Here is a 24,535-nt window from a genome sequence, read left to right as displayed (position 1 = left end):
CTGCTAGAACACGGCCATACAGCCCGGAAACCACACAGCACCAAAGTGGTGTGTTGTTGTTTTTTTAAATCCCAGCCCCTTGTTCTTTCCTTTGACAGCAACCTAGAACCGGCGGCACGTTTGAATGGCTGTCGAGACGCAACCTATTTCTGGCCACCTCGTCGTATCTTCTTCAAGGCAAGAGATAGTCAGGGCTGGCTAGCCACTGCCTGCCTGCTGCCTCACACTGGCCTCCACGGGATTTACTCCCAAGTAAGCACGCCTGGGATCGCAGCTTGGAAGCGAAGCCACAACTCGGGGATTCAACTTGCAGCCGCCGCGGGCCAGGCTGAAGGGCCCCTTCAAGAGCAGCGGCGTTTTATTCCGTCGGACACTTGAGTCGATCATCGGAGCCCACTGAAATAGAAACTGTCCCGGAAACAAACGCTTTAAAGTGCCGCCCAGCCCCGGTTTTCTGTGAGCCGCGTTCAACCAGCTCTGGTGGAGAGGAAACCCCTGGAATGCAGCACGATCGTTCCCAAGTCAGCAGCGCGCCATTGCAACCTGAGCACAAAGACCTCATATGTTTTACTCGGAAGTCACCCTCGCCGAGTCCAATGGGGCTTGCTTGCATGTCAAAGGCATAGGAGCACGGTCTCAAGTGTCCAGTCGCGGCTGAGATCGTCGGAGTCCTGCCTTCCCGCACCCCCCCCCCTCCACCCCCTGTCGTTTCAAAGGCTTGTCCTTAACTGGGCATGATTTTTGTCATTGCTGCAAGCCAGTCAGACACTCTGCACATGGTCAGAGAAACACACACCCGCCTCTCCAAGCAATACCCTGAAGGGAAAGGAGCTTGTAAGCCACCTTGAGTGCTCGGGAGCAGCAGCAGCAGAAGGCCATTGCTTTCACATCCTGCATGGGAGCTCCCAAAGGTATCTGGTGGGCCACTGCGAGTAGCAGAGTGCTGGACTAGGTGGACTCTGGTCTGATCCAGCTGGCTCGTTCTTATGCGTGCAAAGAGAGGAGCCGCCCGTCCCGTCCTTTGATGCGGGGGCAGGGCTAGGGCGTTGGCGCCAGGCCGAGCTTGGCAAAGCCTGGCTTCGCCTCTCTCCCGTCCCGCTCCAGGCCTCCAATGGGAGCCTCCCAGAGCCGCAGCGGGTGGGCTGGCCGGGGCCGTCGGGGCGGGGCCGCGCGGGCGAAGGAGCAAGACGCGGGTCTCCCCGCTCAGACTGCGCCGCCTTCCCTTCCCGCGTGGTCGCTGCCCCGAGGATGCCTCTGGACGTCGCCGACTGGGACGGGCCTCTGAGCCTCAGCGAGGCGGACGAGAAGCCGGCGCACCCCCTGCGGGTGCTCTATGGGACCTTGGCGCTGGAGGAACTTGGCCAGGTGCTCACCCCAACCCAGGTAAGGAGTGACCCCCCGCAACGGCTGGCTTTGAACCTCCGGACCACTCAATCCGGCTCAGAATCCTGTTCCTCTCTTTGCACGCATCACTGTGTGTAGCTTGGAGAGACGGGTGTGTGTTTCTCTGACCGTGTGCAGAATGCCTGGCTTGCAGCAGGACAAAAATTATGCCCAGTTTCGGGCAAACCCCTGCTACTGACACACACTCATCCAGTTGTTGCTGCTGCAGAGACTACGGTCCTTTCCGCACATGCAAAATAATTCACTTTCAATCCACTTTGCAGCTGGATTGTACTGTGCGGAATAGCAAAATCCACTTGCAAACAATTGTGAAAGTGGATGGAATGGGCATTATTCTTCATGTGTGGAAGGGGTCTATCTCCCCCCCCCCCCAAAAAAAAAACTACCTGAATAGATCACATTTGGATCTGCTGGAGCCACTGATCCTGTTGCCAACCGCAGCTAGCCTGGAGGATCCCAAATCTTGATGTTTGCTCGTCCCATTTTGGCTATGCTGCTGCTGAACGTGTAGGTTCAGTTCAACTTGCTAGTTCAGCAGGTGGAAAGTTATGATGTTTACTTCATGAGTTACGGTGATGGCCATAATTTTAGATTTTGTGCGGGGGGGGGGGTTCGCAACAAAGTTTTGCATATGATCTGGACTATCCATGTAGTAAAGCAGTTGTAAAGCTCCTAAATGCCGGATGGAAGGGCCTATTTTTGAGGTTTTTTCAGAACCATAGACAGACTATGAAGCCTTCTGTTGTGGCCCTTATCTGTGGCTCCAGAAGTAGAGTATTTGTTTTGCATGAGAAAGGCTTGGGCTCAATTCCTACCATTAAAGTATCTCCAGTAAAAGCTGTGGAGAATATCTTTGATTTTCTTGACCCCTCGGCCAGCCAGGGCCAGTTAAAATGTGAAGAATACTGGGCTAGATTGGCCTGGGGTCTAATTTGTGGATTCATCTTCACACCTTTTCAGCATACCTTAATTTGGCCCAGTGGGCGATTCTTGGGCTCTTAAAAGACAGTGCCCCAATCTGGATAGCTCTGGGCTAGCCTGGTCTCTTCTGAGCTCGGAGCTAAGCGGGATCATGGTAAGTATTTGGATGGACAACGGCCAGAGAATACCAACGTGGCAATGTGGAGGCAGGCAATGGCCAACCATCTCTGACTCTCTGTTGCCTTGAAAACCGTAAGGGTCGCTATAAGTTAGCTGTGATGACAGCGCAAAAAGAGAGAGAGAGAGAGCCATTGATCAACTTGTTGTGCATGAATTTATTTGAAGCGTTACTCTTCTCTGAACTTCCCCCTGCAAAGCTTCAAGTTAAAAGTAATATTTTGGAACGGGACTCATAAAGTTGGGGAGGGTTGAAGCACCCCCGTCATACTTTATGGGAACTCTACTACCCTCCTGCTTATGAGTCTGGCCTTTTGCTTCTAGTCCATTGAGTTCCTTGGAACCAGTTCTCACCAACAAAAAAGAGCGTTTGCTACGTGAGTAAAGAGTATCTGGTTGCATGAATAAAGGTGGACGTGCTCATGTAACAGAATGAGATGACACAGTTCATTCTTTAGTGTAGGACTGTACCAGTTTTGACACACACACACACACACACACACACACACACACACACACACACACACACACACACACACACACACACACACACACACACACACACACACACACACACACACACACACACACACACACACACACACACACACACACACACACACGGTAACATTGCAAACTAATAATCCCCATCTACCCACCCTGATTCAATGTGTTTCCAGACATATGGGCCCTATTGTACATGTTTATTTCTCATTAAGATTTCTGGAATTTTGAATATTCAGTTTAAGATGATTTAAGAAGAAAAACATAATGTTTGAAATTGTTTGAGAAAGGGCCAGTACATTGATTGAAAAAAATATCTATTTAACTTCAGTTCTGGGGAAAGGGGGAGATACGGTTAAATGCTATATATTATTTTACTCTGAAAATTTCGAAATGAACTAGTCAATCAGAAATATTTTTGGCATTTTAATAATCGTTTTGAACCAGTATCTCTAACAGTTCAGTAATTATTTGTAATTATTAGCTAGCTTATGCCTTTAAATGCTATTTGCTGGTCTTTACAACAAAGCACCTCATAAGATTCACTTTTTTTGTGTGAAAAGCATAGAAAACAGTGTAGTTAAATTAACAACATATTTTTCTATAAACCAATCTCTGCAAGGAATCTTATTGTTCTTGAGGCTGTCGTTTGTTTTCTTTGTTTCTTCTGTTTCAATAAAATGCCTGTTTCCTCAGAACGGCTTAGGTAACTTTTGAATTAATGTTTTTTTTTCAGTCTTGAGTTGTTTAGGACAGTATAAAATCTCAACAATGGTCCAAAATTCAATCACTGCATCAGAAGACACTGCCAGGGTCATGCTAAATGGAGTTACAGCCTTCTATGTCCACTGAAGTTAGTGGACTCAGAGGCATGTCAGACTACTTAGTATCACCCCCATGCATGTTACTTTCCATTATATTGTTGGAAGAATCAGTCTATCCCTTGCTGCTTGTTTAATTTGATTACCAAAATCTGACCTACATGTTTCTCATTTCAAAATCCTGTTTTTTCCTTCACAAAGCCTGAAGATTATAGGGTTTTCTTTCCAGTGTAGCTAGCAGTTTCATTAGACTTCGCAAACTTTTGTGAATTCTTCCGTATTTATCCTCGAGTCTTACCTATATCCAGTTTTAGTGGTTTTGATTCTTTTCTTTCATATGAATTAAGGATGCTAGAAGTATGCACTGAAGAAAGGGATAATGAAGGGTGGAAAATAGTCCATTCTATAACTAGAAGGGGGGGGGGAGCTGCAACTTGGAGGCTGAAATTTTACTTTCCTCCCCCCCCCCCCCAGATTATGTTGAGAGTTCTGAGAGCTCAGAAATGAATTTCCAAGCAAATGGGGATTGGGATTTGGATTGGGACCATGAGAGGGGGAAGGAACCCCAACATTGCCCCCTGTTCCGTTTCCCCCAACAGAACTGCCCTATGGAGCCATTGTTTCAAAGTAGATTTTGCTATTCTGTGTCATGAAATCCAGCTTCAAAATGGGTTGAAAGTGCGTTATTCTGCATGTGCGGAAGGGGCCTAAGAAGGCTTAACTCGGGCTTAAGTTCAGTTGCTTTAAAAAAAAATCAGTGTGCACAAAAGCGAGCTCACAGTTGAGCATTGTTAGGAATCTACCTGGGCTATTGTTTCAGCCAGCCAATCGTAGCCCTTGGAGCAAACCCCTCATTTGCATAACTGCCACTATTTAAGACTGATGAGAGGGAAGTCGCCTTCATTTGCAGTGGGGCAGCTGAAAGGACGAGAAGAGACGCCATGGCTGTCGTCCCAAAAGACAAGAAGGCCTCCAAAGAGAAGAAGAAGAAGATGAAGAGGCAGCAAAGTGCCCCCCAGAAGAACGTGGCCAAGCAACGCAAGCTTCCTTCTGGACTGAGAAAAAACATTTGCCCCATTCGGTTTCCTAAGAGCTGCTTCCTCCAGAACTGCCCCCTCCACTCCCGGTCTTTCAATAAGCAGATGCAGGACAGCGCCCTTTCCTTTCGCATGGCCAAGCACACTCCAGAGTTTTGGGCCAAAGCCTATAACCTGATGACCATGCAGGCAGGTGGGCAGAAGAAGCAGAAACGCCCCCCGGTTCTACCAAGTTTTCTGAAGGCTACCATCAAGACCATGGACAAAAGACTCGCCAAGCGAAAGAGTGCTCCTGTGGGGAAGACGGCCAAGCCGAGAAGACGCTACTCCGACGAGGAGATTTTTTACCGGTTGGCCAAGCCCTCCATGCTGGCACGCGCCGGCCCCTCCGCCGCAGTTGGCAAGACCCTGAATGTGACCAGAAGTGCTCATGGCACCCCACAGCCTCCGGCAGGAGAACTGCAGCCAATGCTCAGCTAAAGGAGCGTCCCTCCCTCTTCTCCCAACAGCAGTGGCAGGCCTGTGAGAAGAAGGGAGAGGAAAGGAAGTCACCGGCCTGTTTGAAAGATCCACCAGCCCCAGGAAGACCATCTGCACCCAGAAACCAATGCCGCGCAGGAGCCATTTTGCCAAGCCAAGGAATAGAGTTTAATTTAAAGAAAGGATTGAACGTGTTGAGTGCTTAAGGAGTAGGGCAATCTCTGAACTCACCCTCTGTCATGAAGGAAAATGTTTTTTTCCCCTGGGTAACCAGTGACATTGAGAAACTGCCCAACACTATAATGCTAATTGAGGAATATTGACTCTTGGGTGACGACCCCCCAAATAAATTCATCCCAAAATGCTAATAAAAAATGGATCTTTTATGCCACATATATTGTGTTGTGGGTGTCATTTTGCCACTGATACGCAAATGGAGGGAGTTGTGCTTGAGAAACAATCTCTGCAAATTAGGGTTTGGGGTTTTTTTTATAAGAGTGGGAGAGATTTATTTGAAATATAATTGTTTCCCTGCTAAATTAATCCCATTTGAAACTCAGTTGTTACAATTTCATGTCTATGTTGTCTCTAAAGGGAATTCCACAATTTGGGCTAATGTTACATCTCTGTGAGTACCTCTCTCTTTAATTTTATTAAGTTGCCAGTTTCTCTGAGCTGTGTAGTATTACGACAGGGAGGATCACCTTTCCTCCCTTTGCCATTTTAGAGACAGAAATCAACTGCAGCTATTAACACTGAAGGGAAAAATACAGGTGCTTTCTTGTTTTCCTATCTATCGAGGCTAAGAGCAACAAAAGGGGGGCCGACAAAGAATGACATTGGGAAAATGATTAAATTCCTCCAACTGTCACTCCTTTTAATAAAATAAAAATGTCAGAAGATCCAATAACATCTCTCCCATGTCTCAGCTAGATGTACTCACACTCACCAAGAATGTTCTGACATTCAATAGCAGCCATTTGGGCTCTGTAGAAGAAAGGTGGATATTTGATCCCAAGTTGGTGAACGCTGGTTAATAGTCACTGGCAACTATTTTGATTGATTTTGCGGTACTCTTTCGACACGTCAGGTATATGAGTAGTTTTCAAGCCAATTATTTGACAAAACAGGCTTACATGGGTGTGACTGGTTTTTGTCATTCATGTGGTTATTTCACATAGTGTTGCGCATTAAGAAGAGCCAATCAACCCCCCAAATAGCTGTCTGCATTGTGTGGTAGTTTTGCTGGCGTTTATGGCAAACAACCGTAAGATGAGATTGTAGGTACCCACGTTGGTCCAAAGAATCCTTCCACTCCACAAGCTGTGCCATTTGTTTTCAAACCAAAAATAACATTTAAGAAGAAGGCAAACTTTTAAGTTCTCCATAATTCTTTAACTGGCAGACTTGATATCAAAAATACAAGATCAGATTATGGGCGCCCTTCCCCTCCCCCTCTCTTCTCCCCAGGGTGGGTGGGCCATGACCAGATGACAGGCCCCCTCTCCCCTCCCCCTTCATCCTAAGGTGGCTAGGATGACGCCCCCTCCACCTCCCTCCTTCGCAGGGTGAGCGGGCCATGACCAAATGCCAGGCCCCGTCCCTTCCCTCCTCCTCCCTATCCCTCCCCAAAAAGATGTTGGGTGGGGGGGAACAGCTTTTTGAGGTCTCAGCATCCTGTGTGGAATGAATGCCAAGAAGACTTTAATAGATTTGGTGGTTCTCAACTTTGCTTTAAAAAACTTCTGGGAAGAATAAAAATTACAGCTATTATAGTATGAAGTCTACTTTTTACTAAAGTTCCAGGGTACCAGAAATGAATCAGAAACAATTCCAGGTCTAGTTTTATTTATGGCTCTCTACAGGCTGTTTTTTTAAAAAAGAAACAACCATAAAGGAGTTCAGTGGGGTCTGATTTTTTTCCTCTTTCTTTAATTCTTTGTATAAACACCACTAATAATTCAAGAAGTGCCTTTGGAGAAATTCTAGAATGTTTGAAGACTGGTACTACAGAAGGGCCGGGCAGCCATGTTTCCAGCTACGTGAAGAAAAAAATAGCATTGCAGCAAAGTGGTGGCGAACCTTTGGCACTCCAGATGTTATGGACTACAATTCCCATCAGTTGGCCATGCTGGCAGGGTCTGATGGGAATTGTAGTCCATAACATCTGGAGTGCCAAAGGTTCGCCACCACGGCAAATTTCTCAGATTGTTAGAACAATGCTGTGGCATCACCAACCCCAACCCACCAGTGGAGGTGAGGGATTCCCAGCAACATTTCCTGCTATTACTGAGAAGAGAATTATTTTTAAGGGCCATTGGCCAAATGGTGTGATGTCAGTCCTCTCTAGGAATCACTGGACATTCTATAGTTTTGCCATAGAATTTTTGGCGATCCCTAGAGTAGCATGGCATCACTTTCTGGGTTTCTCCAGAAGTGATACCGTGCCATAGCTACTGGCCTACTGTCCCCCCCACCCCAGAGCTTTTGCTGGTTGCTCAGCTGTACTTGGTAACCCAGTGTCCAAGTGTGTAATCAAAAGTGATACACGTTATTCCTCCCTGCCTGCTAAAGCTCTTCAGAGTGGCAACTTTATGGACCTAGGATAGCAAGATAGCTACAGCTGACCTTCAAAATGATTTTCATTGATGGAATGATTAACTTTCCGTACAAAAACTGAAGGGGTACCAGCACCCAGCACCATGACCATACTACCTTATACAGTATCACCCCAAAGCCCATGTGCTGATGAAGGTGGATCAGGAAGAAGAGATGGAATTCTCAGAACTTATGAGTTGGTAGTACATATGAGAGTTTGATGCAAACGGTGGCGGGTAGGGGTAGGGAGAGAGATAAGAACTGTTAGACTTAGCCCCTGCTATTAATTATTGTTCTGAATGGACACCAAATTTAATCTGCAAGAGAGAAAAAACACCAGGATATCTGCACGGAGCACACCGAAGACCTCTGGTTCTGTGTGACTTTTTGTGTTTTGGAACCTTAAGAGGCAAATGCGGTCTTTTGACAACATATTCTTAAGAGACTAAATGCTTCAGGGACTTTCTGCTAAATATAAACTGAATGGAATGTTACTAGCTACATTTGTAGATTTTTTAAAAAATCATCCTGGGTGGGCCCCCACAATTTCTCAAGGCAGCCGAGTATTGTTTCTCCTCGTATTGCAGGTGGAAGTGAAACCAAACACAACGGAGCCTGCATGATGCGTTCTGAGTGACAGGCTAGTGGCAGAAGATATGATGGGGAGGGCCGGGTGAGGAAATGCAAATAGGCATCATTGTGATGCCACAGTGTCACTTCCAACCTGTCCACAAAAGCGACATCATTGTGTGGGCACAATGCTATGGGTGTCCTAGCATGTAACTTTGACTCGACATTGTCACTTTCAGGGGTAGATCAGAAAGTAGGGAGCAGAGAAAGATGTTAACCGATTTACATCTCTTGCCATGTATTATATTGTATTAACAAGCATTCAAAAGAATAACAATAATTATATAGTGAGTGGGTAGATGGCAATTACCGTATACACAAACTTATTTTTTTTTAACACTTGGAAATTATTTTTAGATATCTTTGTTTAGTTCTAGTATAATAGTTTTCATCATTAAATAGTTATTACTCCATCACAATTACTTTTGACTGTTTCTTAATATTTAAACATTGTCATCATTTTATTAAATTATACATATGTTCTTGTCTTTTTTTTTTGAGGAAATTGGATTATGTTTTCAATGCCTGGTGTTTTCTTTTCTTTTAACTAATTGACATAAATCTTTCGAGAAAGATGTCGAGATATTGAAATGGCATGTATACCCTCTGGGACTGGTGGTAGGCTTTTGTAATCCCTGAGGGAGAAACTATAACTGATCTCTCTTTCTCACTTTGAGTCCCTGTTGGGAAGAAAGACTGGGTACAAATGGAGCAAATAAACTAATATCTCAAAACTAATATCTAGTATCTCAGAAGAGCACTGAGAGGTGGATTAGAAAAAGCTATAATTACACAGTGAGCCTAAATTAATGTTGAGTGACGAAAATTTTAAAGCATAGCTTCAATAGCCCATGTCTAACACTATCATCAAGTGGATCTCAATAATTGCTTTTCAAATGTAGCATATGGCATAGGTAAACCAGTGCAAGACTGGTGCTTACTGGACCGTGTTTTGTTACAACATGGAAAAGAATTTAATGATATGGTGTTTTGTTCACACGTAAGATTGTAAAAAAAATAATAGATCTTATGGACTGTGTTAGTTCATTAAAAAGTTCATTAGTTCATTAATTCATTAAAAAGAATTAAAAGGAAGCAGCAGAAAGTCACAGCTAGATTTGGAATTTTTATTTTAAAAATTAATTCCCTCAGGATTGTACCACAGGTCTGGAATTTAAAATTACCTCAGATTATAACCTAAGGGTTTGGCAATCCTTAATGGTACAGTGTGCCAGAAAATCTCAAAGTTGGTTGCATACAAATTTTAGAGCTTCACCACGTAGCAGCAAGCCATCTCAACTCTGTGTCAGTTGTACCCTATCAAAAGTATAGGATCGGAATTCCAGGCCCCAAAGTGGCATGGTGGCCCTTAGGAGCAGCAGAAACATTTGGGGCCTGGAATGACAAGCCCAAGAGTGATTGAAATCAGTTCTGTGCACCTGTAATAACAAACCTTAAGACAGAGGTGGGATCCAGCAGGTTCTCACCAGTTCCCGAGAGTGGGTTACTAATTATTTGTGTGTGCCAAGAGGGGGTTACTAATTGGGTCCGCTTTTCCATCTCCATGCCTTCACCTCCCCAAGAGACATACTGCCTTTGAACATGAAGGTTCCATATAGCAACTGTGACTAATAATGTAACTCCCTGAACTGGGTTAATCCCTTTCAGGTACTGCAATTCATTGATTCTCAGCCTTTCGTACCTTTTATCTCACCAGTCTCTATCAAAGAACCTGTGTGTTTCACCATTGCTGTGTTCAGATTTGTGAGTTGGGGCATTTTCTATAATGTGATGATGATTTAGAAATGACCTGGTGCAAAAAAATTTGGGGGGGGGGTCGTGGTGGGGTGGCTGCCCATGAAGGGGTCATCCAACTCAGGTTTTGCCCAGGACTCAGGTTTACCTAGGTACGCCTCTGCCCCCTTTGCGGGGGGGCGGGGGGGGGGGCTGGTGAGGGAACCTGTTACTAAAATTTTTGGATCCCACCACTGCCTTAAGAGTAGAATGAAATACTTTCACTGATTTCAATCATAGGGGCTGTCCTAACACTCTGGGGGCTGTCCTTCCTAGGCTCAGAAGTCAGAACCCTCATGGTACTTCCAGGAGCTGTCATCCCACTCAGCAGGCCATCATTCCAGTCTTAGAGCAGTCTATCTGGAGACTTCAATCCAAAAATTCATTTCACAGGGGTTTTTTTTGTCCTGTAATGTATTTCAGTGGAACCCATAGAAGTTGGTTGGCATTTTTTTTTTTTTGCCATCAAATCACATCTGACTTATGGTGACCCCTGGTGGAGATTTCAAGGCAGAGTTCAGTTTCAGAGGTGGTTTGCCATTGCTTCCCTGTGGCTTACAACCCTGGTATTCCTGGGAGGTCCCCCATCCAAATACTTGCCAACAAGGTATTCTTGGCTTCTGAGATCTGATGTCCTAGCTCCCATTTTATGCAACCAGCCTTCAAGCAACTCCCATTGATCCCAATGGGCAATCCTGTCCTTTGTTTCAATACCTCATGCAACAAATATACCACGTCATCCCAAAGGGAGCTAGGAAGGAAGCAGTCCCTCCCTGGTCTTAAGCTGATTCCTCCACACTCCCTCTTCGTTAGCAAGAAGCCACTGCAGCGCTCATTAGTCATCAAGCGAACACCCAAGTCTCCCTGTGATGCTGGGACTCCCACCGATAATCCCCCCCCCCCGTGCAACTCTACCAAGTGGTGGTGACAAAACTTCAGCAGACCCTCGCTTGCAGAGACTGTTCCTCAAGCACCCCCACCTCCACCTGTATATCTGTCTCAGAAGAAATTCCACAACACAATATGCGTGGCATAAAAGATTCAACTTTATTCGTATATTGAGATGAACTTCCGAGGAGCGGGAACACCCATGTCAGCAATCCTCACTTCGCATTATGATGCTGAGCAGTTTCTGGTTGTTGCTTGTTTCTCAGAAAAGAAATACTTTTTTTCTTCGCCATGAAGGATGGTTTTAGAGACGGTCCTATTCCTTAAGGACGGCTAATCCTTACTTAAAATAAAAATTCATTTCTTGGTTAAACGGCTCCTGCTCAGGACTGGTTTCTGGGTGCAGATGGTCTCCTTGGGGCTGGTGCATCTTTCAGGCCTGTTCGGTGACTTCTTTTCCTCTCTCTTCTCCTTGGTCTTCTCACAGGCCTGCAACTTGGTGTAGAGAGAAGAGGGAGGGATGTCTCTTTAGCTGAGCGCTGGCTGCAGTTCTCCTGCCAGAGGCTGCGGGATGGCAGGGACGCTTTCAGCCACATCCAGGGTCATGGTGTCTGTGCCGGAGGAGCTGGTGTGCACATCATTTGATGTGGAGGGGTTGGCCACCCTGTAGGCATTCTCCTCGTTGGAGCAGCCCTTTCTTGGCTTGGCCGTTTTCACCCCAGGAGCGCTCTTTTGCTTGGCATGTCTCTTGTCGGTTGCCTTCAGAAAATCGGGGTGAACGTGGTTACGGTGTTGCTTCTTCTGCCCACCCATTTGCTTGCTCATCCGATAGGCTGTGGGCCCAAAGGAACTCAGAGGCTTCCTAGCCATACACAAGAACAGGTCGTTATCCCGCATCTGCTTTTTTAAAAAACAGGACATGAGTGGGCAGTTCTGGACATGGCAACTCTTTGGTAGCCTAAGGAGGCAAACGTTTTTCCTTGTTCCGGAAGGAGCCTTGCTTTGCTTGGCCTGGTTCTTCTGGGCCTTACTTGGTCTCCCTTTTTTCTTCTGAACACGGCCCTTCTGGTCTTTTGGGACGGCAGCCATGGCCAGGTTCTTTTGAGGCCTCCCTTTCCTCCCCTTCTTCTTCTTCTGAACGTGGTCTTTTGGGACGGCAGCCATGGAGTCACTCTTCTTCTCAGCTGCCCCACTGCAAATGAAGGCGACTTTGCTCTCACCAAGCTTAAATAGTGGCAGCCATGCAAATGAGGGGTTTGCACCAAGGGCTGCGATTGGCTGGCTGAAACAATAGCCCAGGCAGATAGCTAACAATGCATGACTGTGAGCTCACTTTTGTACACCCTGACATGGTTTTTTTTTAAGCAGCTAAACTTAAGTCTGAGTTAAGTCTCCCTGGTTTCAGTGGAAAAACTATGTGTGCACTCAAAATTATGGTGTCCTTGAAAACAATGAAGCCTTATCTTGGGCTGTATTGTGCCCTGATTTTAATGGCTGGCCTGTTGTTGTATCTGTGTGTGACATAACATGGTTCCAGATCATAATGTGAAGTCTTTCATTTATTATGCTTTGTCGTACCCCACTGTTCCTCCAAGAAGCTCGGGATAACATGAGACCTGAAATATATGATCTTTGGCTGGATTCTACCTCAGCTTTGATGCTTGGCCTGATTTTATTTCTGTGTGCAACTTAATTTGAATGCTGAATTTTAAGAAAAGCAGCTGCACACTTCCAAATTGTAATGTTGCCTTGTAGAATTGCTAGCTCCAAGTTGGGAAGTTCTTAGAGATTTGGGGCAGAGCTTGGTGTGGGTGCAATTCATTCATTCATTCATTCATTCATTCATTCATTCATTCATTCATTCATTCATTCATTCATTCTTTAAACTTTTACACCGCCCTATCCCCGAGGGGCTCTGGGTGGTGCACAACATATAAGCATAATACAATCATAAGATAGCTAAAAACCTTTAAAAGCAGCGATAGAAACAGTAAAAGCTAAGTATACTAAATATAATAATACAAGTATAAATGTAAGTGGCGTCCGACAGCTCCATTTTCAAAGTCCTCTCCCCAAGAGAGGAGGGGAGGGAACTCAGTAGGGATGTGATGCCATAGAGTCTCCCCTCCAAACCTGCCATTTTCTCTAGGGCACTGATCACTGTGGATCAGTTGTAATTCCAGAAGATCTCAGGGCTCCATTGTGCTATTGACAACCCTACCACCATAAGTCAGCAGTCACTTCACAGCAGTTTATACACAGCCTGTGTTTTCTCCAAGAAGCTCACGACAGCATACATATGAGTTATCTCCTTCTCCATTTTGTGCTCACAACAACCCTGTGAGGTCGACTGGGCTCAGAATGGTGCAAGGTCACCTAGTTTGTTTTATATTAGGGGAGGCATTGAATCTGTGCCTCTCCAGCCTTGTTCTCTTCTTTTCCCTCTTGTTTGTTTCTCTGGAAAAGTACTATTCCAAGTCCAAAACATTCACAGTTTTCTTTTCCATTCCAGTGCCCTATCACCGACACAGTCCTCTCAGCATCTTGGTCACATGGGCATGAGCGGAAGGTTCAGTATAAATGGGTTATGAACTTATTCAGCGTACATATTTTTGACATTATGCAACACGACTCCAATTGCATGTGGGCTTGGTGACTCGTTTCCAAGAAATTGAGGACATTTCTGTTTATTTACGTGAGGCCCCATGTGGAAATCTGGCAAGTGCTCCAAAGGAGGAAAGCTATCCTAGGATCAAATTATGTAATTCATGGAAAGCAAAGGAACTGGCCCTCCTTAGGGATTTTTTCCTAAGTGAAAAGCAGTTTTTTTTAATTCTTCAGTGAAGAATAGGAGGAGGGGATCTACCTTCCTCCTTTTTCCCCCTCCTCAGAATTGACTCTCACAAGGGGGAGATTATGGGGTTTGTTTATCTTTACTTGTGCAATTTGAAATGCAGCTTGGGGAGTAGTGATTTTGAGTGGAGAAGTTGCAAAAGGGTTGTTTCTCCTCCCTTTGCTGGTCCTGAATTCCCAGTAATGGCCTCCTGTGTTGCTTTTGCGTTACACTTTGGGAGCCTGTGGAATGTCTTCTGTTCACCGCTTAGATTGGCCCTGGGGGCAAATGAAGCTTTCCTGCTGTGTGTATTTTGCATCCAAAGCCTGAACTTATACTTATGTTCACCATTAATCGATTGCCCTGCTCACGTAAACTTTGTAAGTAGTTCCAGGGTACAAAATAGAGCATTTGAAGCCGCTCTGGTCTAGCATGTTTTGTGAGTCTTTCTCAGAAGGTTTTTGTACTTGGGAAGAGGAAAGTTACCTGGCAACTTGCCCGTAATTCTACAGTTATGAAACTTTTCTTCATTTGGGCTCCTTTGGAGCACTGATGTAAGCTATGTTTATTTGTGCTGGCTTTCGTAGCTGGAGGGCAGCAAGCAACGCCAGTTGTCCAAAAATTGAATTTCAGTCATGCTTCTCTGCAAAAGTATATTTTCTACAAAGAAAGCTTCTGAAACGAGGATTTGTGGAAGGGGGTGGGGAGTGATCTTTTATGTAACAGAAAACATATTTTCTGTTAACAAAGTCATGAATACTGACACAAATGACTATTTTAGATCTTTCCAGATCAGATTATCCAAAAGTTGTATGTGTAATTTCAGGCTAGGTTGTGTGCATAATTTTAGTTATATAATGTGTACCTCAGCCCCCTTCTGCATATGCAGAATAATGCACTTTCAATCCACTTCCACAATTGTTTGCAAGTGGGTTTTGCTGTTCTGCATAGTAAAATCCAGCTGCAAAGTGCATTGAAAGTGGATTGAAAGTGCATTATTCTGCATGTGCGGAAAGGGCCTCAGTGTTTCACAAATCTCTATTTTAAGTGCAGTTTTGGCAACTTAAGGATTAATAGATCTGTTTTGTGGACTATATAGAGTCCATTTCATCTGAAGCATGGAAGGTACCATTGGGCAGAGAGCAGCTTTGAGTATATTTTCATGTACAACCTGAATAAAGGTTAAGTAGACCAATAAACTAAACTTATAAACAGACAGCCAGTATGGTGTAGGGGGTAAAGTGTAAGACTGGGATTTGGGAAACTCAGGTTTGAATCTCTCCTCTGCCATGGAAATTAGTTAGGTGACTTTGGCCAGACAGACACTGTCAGTCTTAATCCTGGCAAGTATTCGGATGGGAGACCTCCAAGGAATACCAGAGTCGTGACACAGAGGCCGGCAATGACAAACCACCTCTGAACCTCGGTTGCTTTGAAAACCCCACCAAGGGTCCCCATAAGTTAGATGTGACCTGATGATTTTAAAAAAGGCTAATAAACTAACCTTCCTCTCTCCCCTGGAGTTTCTGTTTGCTCTATAGAGTAAACCATAAAAGTACTTCTGTAATGTCTGAACAGGAACACACATGAAGAACAACAGAGCCAGATGCTAGGGACAAATAAGAGATGGGCCCATCCCTTTCCTCCCATCCCTTTGACCTTTGAAAGAAGCTTTTGCCTGGGTGCTTTTGGATACAGGATGACGATCTCTTTTTTTTACAGTGGGAACCATAGCACAAACAAATCAGGCATTCAAAAACAGGCTTATCTTACGCAACTGCTCTAAATCAGTGCCACATTTTGAGTCTGGAAGGAATTTTTTCCAGGTTGGGTTGGCTAATGACTGTGAAGCGTTGTTCGTTCTTAACGTTGCTTGTACTTGGCTGGCTTGAAAGAAGATCTAGATTGTGTTATGGAATTATTCCTTGCTTGCAGGCTCATTGGGTCAGGGCTAACTTGCGGGCTGGACAGAACTCGCCTGTTCATTTGCTAGTCCGACAGGAATAGTATATCTCCCACCAGCCTTCTAATAAAGCGGGGATGATTTTGGGTATAATTCTGTTTCTTGGCCAGAATCCTACAGATGTAGGTGCGTTGATGCACACTGATGCAGAAAGGCGGAAACATGCTTAATGCTGTATTGCGCTGTGGCTTTAACATTTGAGAACTAGCTCAGTCCACCAGCCTCTTTTAGAAGGGCAGGAAATATCAAGCATGAGCATTTAATGATCGCAAGAACTTGTACAGAGGTTTGGCTGTTTTCCCTTCTCACAGATAGGAAGACAGTCGAGCAGTGGTGGGATCCAAAAATTTTAGTAACAGGTTCCCATGGTGGTGGTATTCAAACATGGGGCTGGGTGGGGCACGATGGGGGTGTGGCCGGGCATTCCTGGGCGGGGCTGTGGCAAGGACGCAGCCGCTGCGCCGGTCCTTGGGTGGGAAACGAATGCACACAGGTGCAGGCTGCCACGCATGCCGGTGCACCTCCTGCTAGACTGCTTCAAGTTCTGCGCGCTACTGCTGAGAGGAGGGGTGTAACTAAGGCCAAAATCACGTGGCAAAATCACCAATTAGTAACCCCCTGTCGGCACACACAAATAATTAGTAACCTACTCTCGGGAACCTGTGAGAACCTGCTGGATCCCACCTCTGCGGTCGAGGGATTTTCCATACAGAAATGTTAAGGATGACGCTCCCTGCCCTGTTCCTGATTTGGAGCCCCTTGTAGTAAAAACAGTAATGGTCAAATGCTGGCTCTTTCTGATATTGTACTTAGACCTGTGATTTTTGCTGTGGTAGGTAAAGAATTGTCCAACAGCCATTGCGTGGAATAGCTGCGACCCACAGAAACTCTACACTCTGATCCTGACGGACTTGGATGTTCCAAGCAGGGAGAATCCAAAGCTCAGGTGAGAAACAAAGGATGGAAGGCTGTATTTTCCCCTCAGCCTGCTATGGCAGTAAAAGGACGTGTGTTTTGTGAGGCTGGTGCCACCTGCATTCTGATGTAGTGCAGCCCGCTTGCCTCATGCCGCCATCTTGGAAAGTGTGTGTGATGTGTTTCAGGTGTGTGTGATGAATTTCAGGCCAGCACATGGAAGGGACCAGTCCTTCCAGTACCACAGGAGATTCCTGTGGAAAACTGAATTAATCTCTGAACACTTACGTTCCTGTTTTTTGGCTTTAGAGAATGGCACCATTTCCTGGTGACCAACATGAAAGGCAGTGACATCAGCAGCGGATGTATCTTGTCAGATTATGTGGGATCAGCACCTTCCAAAGGCACAGGTAGGTAATCCATTGTGTACCTGAAAGATTGTTCCTCTCTCTCTCTCTCTCTCTCTCTCTCTCTCTCTCCAACCTACCTTCCTACCTTTCAATGGCATTTAATCCCTGCGGTAGAGTTGAGTCTTCAAGGGGGGGGGGTGCTTGCTCAAGGGGAGGCAGCTGATATACACTGATACAGATGTGGATCTGTATCAGCCACACATGTGGACATCGAGTTCCATTCATGGATTTTCCATGTATACACGCACATGATAGCTAGCAGTGGCAAAGCTTGTGTGCTTCAGTGATACGTGTTCTTGTGGGTATTTGCAAGTGTCTGTCACAATTCAGACATGAAGGGGTTAACTATGTGCATGCTAATTAGCTACTGAGGCCAGAGTGTTATGGCCAGTTCGTTGATTAAGCTATTGGTCAGCTAACCCCAGCACTGCCTATATGAGGCTAGTCACGTAAACAGAAGTTATAAAGTAAAGTACGTTTCTTACAGGAGGCCACATTGATGATGTGATCACAGAAGGTGAACCCACCAGGAATGCCTTGTTAGGTTGGGGCCCTGTGGGACCACATTGGTGCTGAGCTATGCAACCAAGTTAGAAATAGGGTAGAAAGCTGTTCTTTGTTTTCTTCCATGTAAACTCTTCCTAATAGCAAGTAAACTCATTTATATAAAAACCAGCAACTGTCTCGTGGTCTCTTCTTCTGCTACTCTGCTAAATATTAAGTTAAGAAACCCAACAGTTCTGCATGCACACTGGCTGCATTCGGACACTGGGCTACATCTAAGTTCCAGTTTGCTGTGATAAATGCTGCTCCACCTGCCTCCCCCTCCCCTTCCGATCTCCACGTGTCCATAATGTCCAAATGCATGTGTCTGGACAAATTGGCATTTTTGTCCCTCACCCTTAGGAGCTAGCATTCAGACATTCTGGTCACTGAAAAGTGTTTTCTTGCTCCACACAAAATGAGAGGGGGTAGAGGCAGCAGCAGACAAGATAGATTTCCTCTGAATATCACTGCATCTTCAGGAAGATGTCTCTCAAACATACAATGTTTGAAGTGATCTTTGGTTTGAGCAGGGGCTGTTTATCGGTGCGCTGCTCTGGGATTTTCGAAACCTTGTTTTCATAGCTAGCAGACCTCGCTGAATGTTGGCACAATGAGTCTCCTGTTTCTTTGACTGTTTAGAAGAAGGTGCTCAGAGTGTGGGGGCAGAGAAGCAGGAGCTAGCTGGCAGGTAGATGGCGTTTAGGACAGGTAGAGACCTGGCCAGGTGCTGGCACTCAGCAACCAAACAGGGTGTGTTTGCTTTTAAGGTGGGGAGGCTATTGAGTGATTAGCCACGCAGAGCTGGCTCTGCTCGGCTCTGAATGCTGTTCAAACATGGTTCGGAGAAAAGGGGCAGAGTTTTCCTTTTGTCCTCACAGCTTTTTAACTTTTTACCTGGCAAAGTTGCATGTATGCTTGAGGCTGTTGAGGAAACATGAGAGCCCTGCATTTCAGCAAGGCATTAATGTCCCAAGGAATGCCTGGGTTTCCCCAGTGGACTAAATAGCATCTCCCGGAGACCAAAGTGTGCATGTAGTGGTGGTGGTGGGGAGCCTCTTCTCAGCACCCACCACACAGTTTTGATCCAAACTGAGCACCCTGCAGGTAGGGATTAAGGAGAACCCCACCTCACCTCTGTTACAACACAGGACGAAAGCCCCAGAAACAGCCTGTGTAATGTATGAATCAGCCAAACTCTGAAAAGGCACCTTGGCAGACCTGATAACCCGAGGTTGAGCTCACAGTTAGGAGATGGGCCATCATGGGGCAATGCTGAAATGTGGTTTTTTGGTCACATCAGTAAAGAATTGTCAACTCTGCTCTGGAGATTCCTGGGGGGGCGGAGTCTGGGACAGGTAAGGAGTTCAGTGGGAAAGTGATTCTGTAGGAGTCTATCCTCCAAAGCAGCCATTGTCTTTAGGGGAACTGGAGAACTCTAGGCCTCACCTTCAGGTGGGTAACCCCACATATGTAGGTGTTGTGCAGATAGGCAGACCAGATCCGCTGCTATAGAGGGAGGGCTCCTGCTGCCTCCCCCAGTTCCCTGTCTAGGCTTCCAGGACTGGTAAGAGAAAAGCATATCACTTTCAGTTTTCACCAGTGGGGACACTGTGCGTAAATACAATGCCAGTGCATCAATCCTGCCCTCTTTGGGCTGGGGAAGGGTGTGCCAGCTCTGGCTGGCAATGCTATGGTGGGCACACGGACAACTTGAACAAAACATTTGGCTGGTTGATTAAAAATCACTGCATGAATTTCAGCCTCCCTGCAGGCTTCCAATTTTTCCTTCTCCCTGTTTCCTTTTTCATGTTGAGTTCTCTCCCCCTAGGTCCCCTAGGCCTTCCTACATTTCCCTCTTCCTCTAGAGGATTGGACCAGTCCCTTTACCCTTCTGGACCATTAGGACAGCTTGGCTAATGGCTGCCAAAGGCTTCCCTGTCCCACAGAGGCATTCAGCACAGCACAAAGTAGATCATTATGATCTGCATTTGAATCGGTAGTGGAAAGTGCAGCCAACTTACGGCGATCTTGTAGGGCGTTCAAGGTAAGAGGCGATCAGAGGTTGTTTGCCATCGCCTGCCTCTGCCTAGAAAGCTTGGTGGTCTCCAGAGGTGGAGCTACCAGGGGATAGGGGCACATTGCACCGGGCGCAAACCTAGAGGGGCGGAAAATCGCCCCCAGCCCCTCCCCCCACGGCGTTAACCACACACACACTTACCTTATTGAAACAGTGCAGGCTGGAGAAGTGGCCTGTTCCCTTCAGGCTGAAAATGGCATGGTGAGTGTAGTTCCCACCAGGCCGTTTTCAGTCTGAAGGGAACAGGCCGCTTCTCCAGCCTGCACTGTTTCAATAAGGTAAGTGTGTGGGGGGGCAGGGGGGAAAGAAAACACAGAGTTTGCCCCGAGTGTAGCATAGCCCAGCTAGGCTTCTGGTGGCCTCCCATCCAAGTAGTAACCAAGGCTGATCCTGCTTAGGTTCCAAGCCCTGATGAGTGCAGGCTTGTCTGGGCCACCCAAGTCAGGGCTGCTTTTGAATTACCCCTCCCAAGAGGCTTACGGGGTGTTTCTAGCTACAGAGCAGCCCTATTGAAAGATGAGTCTTTAGTGTATGCACATGATGCTCTTCACCCTCCCAGGCCCTGGGCTGGAGGATGTCTTGGCATGCATTCTTTTGCTGCCTGAATGGCTCTTTTGTGTGAAGAATTATGCTGTGGCAACCGCAGCATTGTCTCCAACAACGGAAAGTTCGCACCCATAGTGGAGCTTGGCATGTTCCCCTTTGTACGGTCTTGTATTGTCGAAGGCTTTTTGACCTGTGTATTGTCTAAGTGTGTGTAACAGACTTCTCGCTGTGATACACCTCTGAAGATGCCGGCCACAGATGCAGGTGAAACGTTAGGAACAAGATCTACCAGACCACGGCCACGCAGCCCGGAAAGCCCACAACCACCAGTTATTTTTGACCGGTTGAAAGCAGCAGCATAGATTCGAAGCAGAACCCAAAAGCCATGTCATGCCACCTATTCAGACCAATCCAAATAACATAAAACAGTGTGCAAAGTTTTCAAGGTCTCTAGAATGCTGCATCCGGCTGGGTGGTACAGAAAAGGGGTCATGAGGAAAAAAAGGCACCATACTTAATCAGGGGAAGACTAGGAGGGGAAAAGGCTCAGTTTCTTCCCCCCCCACACCCCCGGGAGGGTGGGGCAGCCTGCTGGCTAGCCAGCACCACACTTCACAGAACTTGGCCCCAGTGTCTGCCTATGTGCTATGCACAACTTTCCTGAGCTGGGACACCCATCCACATGCCATGCACAGGTCACTCAGGCTGGGAACCACTCTTCTACCCCCCCCCCCCCGCCAAGCTGAACTTGCCCAAGTGTGTGTCTGGGGAGGAGGAAACACATTGGCCCATAAGAATTTTGCCCAGTGGCTATAATGGCTTGTCCAGTTCTGTTCTTAAGAGAAGAAGAGTTGGGTTTATATCCCCCCCCCCCTTCTCTCCTGTTAGGAGACTCAAAGGGGCTGACAAACTCTTACAAATTCTGACTGCCTTCACTTTATTAATTCTGTTTATTTATATCCTGACTTCCAGCTAAATGTGCTGGACAAAACGTACAAGCTACCACAGAGCAGTTAAGAATTCACAGTATTTATTCACATATTTAGAAGAGAAGAGTTCTGATTTATATCCCTCCTTTCTCTCCTGTAAGGAGACTCAAAGGAGCTTACAATCTCCTTTCCCTTCCCCCCTCACAACAAACATCTTGGGGCTGAGAGAGCTCAGAAGAACTGTCACTAGCCCAAGGTCACCCAGCTGGTGTGTGTGGGAGTGCACAGGCTAATCTGAATTCCCCAGATAAGCCTCCACAGCTCAGGTGGCAGAGCTGGGAATCAAACCCGGTTCCCCCAGAGTAGAGTACACCTGCTCTTAACCACTACACCACTGCTGTTCCTTAGGGCTTCTTCTTTGAATCCTATGTATTTTTTGGCTGGTTCTCCTAAGCACTGACTTGCTGGGTTCAACCAATACTCCACTTGCAGTGCTTGCCCTCAGCCAAATGCTTCAAACTGGTCACACATAGAGCACAAAAGTAATGGCCTTCCCTGTTAGCAGATTGTGGGAGCAGCCAGTAGTACATTTCCACTGTGTGTGGGAGTTCTGTTTATCATGGTGGACAGTTGTCGACATGAGCCACCCTATGTGAATTGGCACAGTCCTTTGTTGGAAGGCCATCTCAACTGGAGTCTTATTGTCCCAGTGTATTGTGGCCGTGGTCTGGTAGTTTTTGCCCCCAGCGTTTTGCCTGCATCTATGGCTGGCATCTTCAGAGGCATGTCGTGGCAAGATGTGTTTCTGTGCGTGGCACAGTATGGAGTGGTTATGTGGTAGCTTGTACGTTTTGTCCAGCACACAGGTACCAGGGGTGGGGGTGAGGTGCATTTTTAATGTGTCTGGGTGGAGTTCACTTGCAGTGCATTTGTAGTTGCATTTACAATCGAAGATGCCAGCCATCGATGCAGGTAAAACATTAGGAGCATAAAACTACCAGACCACAGCCACACAGCCCAGAAAACCCACAACAGCCAATCATAAAGTGAGTTATGGGTGGCCCAAAGAACTTTACAGCTCCTGAACCTGTTCCCAGTCCGTTTTATTGGGTGTCCTCCCCACCCAACCCTAAGTCTCGTATTGGAAGTTGTAAGTTTTATCTTCTTCATTGTTTGCCATTTTATAAAACTCAAGCATATGCCTTTAGGGTTGTTCTTTTTAAAGATATATTTAAAAATCTAGGCACTAAATGCTTTAACTTTTCCTAATTCTTAAACAACCAAAATCCTAGAAACCTAGAAACAGTGAGTATCCGTGAGTAGCTTTGAGTTGGCCTTTCCCTGATTTGTATTATATTCTTCACTCATACAGGACTTCACCGTTATGTCTGGCTGATCTATGAGCAGTCCCAGCGACTGACCTGTGATGAGCCTGTCTTGAGTAACACCTCTGCTGCCAAGCGGGAGAATTTCCGAGCTGCATCTTTCCGCAAGAAGTACAAGCTGGGGCCCCCTGTGGCAGGCATGTGCTACCTGGCTGAATGGGATAGCTTCGTACCCAAGATCTATGAGCAGCTGAATGTAAAATAGACAACAGCCTAGAATTTAGATCCCACCTGGCTGCAATTGATCCACTTGCAACTCATTCATTCATTCATTCATTCATTCATTCATTCATTCATTCATTCATTCATTCATTCATTCATTCATTCATTCATTCATTCTCTCTCTCTCTCTCTCTCTCTGTTCCACCATACACAGTATTCTAGTGAACATCTTTGAAGCACTGGGAATATTTCTTTCTCTACCCTGATTCACTATTTTGCAACTGGAGTTATTCAGGTGGTTTTGATGAAAAGGAACATATGTCTGAATCTCTCTGTGGAGTCTGTATGTCCACAGCCTGTTTCTACAGAGAACATTGAATGTGCAGGTCCTTCGCAAACAGGAATTTCAGGATGAGGTGTTTTTTTAAATATTAGAATTTTAGGATAAATGGCTTCTCTGGCTTTTTGGTTTACCAAATGTACAAGAACTGGAACTCAGGAAGTGTTAAGGTTGGTTTATGGACAAAAACCTACAAAGCTGTTTGGTTCTAAGTCAGCAACCTGGACAAAAAAAAATCCTGGGCCTTTAAACAGAGGCCTAATAAGATGCTATTTACCAGGTGATCTTATTTCCTTCTGATCTATGAAAAACTTTAACTGCCCAATTTCCATGCATTAAGCTTTGGTTAAAGAGGCAAAGCCCTGTTTCTTCAGGCTGTTGGCAACCCTGTAAGGTCCATCAGTCTCAGCATTGTCTGCTCTGACTGGGCATTAGCTCTCCAGAGGGGAGGGACTTTCCCATGCACCCTGAGCTTAAATGCTGGGGCTTAAACCTAGGTTCTTTGCCGTTGAAAGCTTATGTTCTGTCACTGAGCCATTAACCAGCAAAAAGAAAAGCTCTCTTACAAATTTACAAAAAAACCCAAAATATTTCTGTCTGGACAGCTAGGGTCAGGCTCAGTAACAAGAGCACAGATGTGCTAATGCAGTTCAACCTGGTCTGGCAGGGTTGAAAAGATCCCCTGCAGAGGGATTGCCTTTTCCAATATGTAAGTCAACTTCCCATGTCAATTTCTTCAATTATCACTCTCATTTTAAATGAAGACAAGCACACTTACCATGACATGCCTCTGAAGATGCCAGCTGTAGATGCGGGTGGAACATTAAGAGCAAAAACCACCAGGCCACACCCACACAGCCCTGGAAAACCCACCACAGCTAGTTGATTCTAGCTGTGAAAGACAGTCAAGACAACCTACAAAACAAGACAGCCTACAAAAAAGTACAAGAACACTAAATGGGGAGGGGGGGAGAGAGAGAAAGAACAACCACCCTCTAACAAGGAAATCCACTTGTTGCAAGAAAACTTGAATGAGAAAATCCACAAAAACTAAATTACATCATTGAAAAGTGAGTCACAAACAGCAGGGAGCTTAATGAATGACAAGTATAATGGTCACCAGTGGAACGTTTCTGCTTATTTTCTTCAGATAAATAAATCTTACTTTCTTCCAA

The 24,535-nt window shown here is 45.8% G+C and overlaps 1 protein-coding gene across 1 annotated transcript; it reads left to right on the top strand.

Annotated features, from left to right (window-relative positions):
* Positions 1 to 1,171: 1,171 nt before the first annotated feature.
* On the top strand, positions 1,172 to 24,535 carry LOC125443069 (phosphatidylethanolamine-binding protein 1-like). Its single transcript, XM_048514947.1, has 4 exons — positions 1,172 to 1,383; positions 16,887 to 16,996; positions 17,275 to 17,375; positions 22,846 to 24,535. The coding sequence occupies exons 1-4, from the start codon at positions 1,249 to 1,251 to the stop codon at positions 23,061 to 23,063; spliced, it is 564 nt and encodes a 187-aa protein (XP_048370904.1). The 5' UTR covers positions 1,172 to 1,248; the 3' UTR covers positions 23,064 to 24,535.

The sequence above is a fragment of the Sphaerodactylus townsendi genome, linkage group LG13 (assembly GCF_021028975.2).
Source record: "Sphaerodactylus townsendi isolate TG3544 linkage group LG13, MPM_Stown_v2.3, whole genome shotgun sequence".
Lineage (NCBI taxonomy): Eukaryota > Metazoa > Chordata > Lepidosauria > Squamata > Sphaerodactylidae > Sphaerodactylus > Sphaerodactylus townsendi.
The sequence above is the reverse complement of the archived record's forward strand: the minus strand, read 5'-3'. Positions and strand labels throughout refer to the sequence as shown.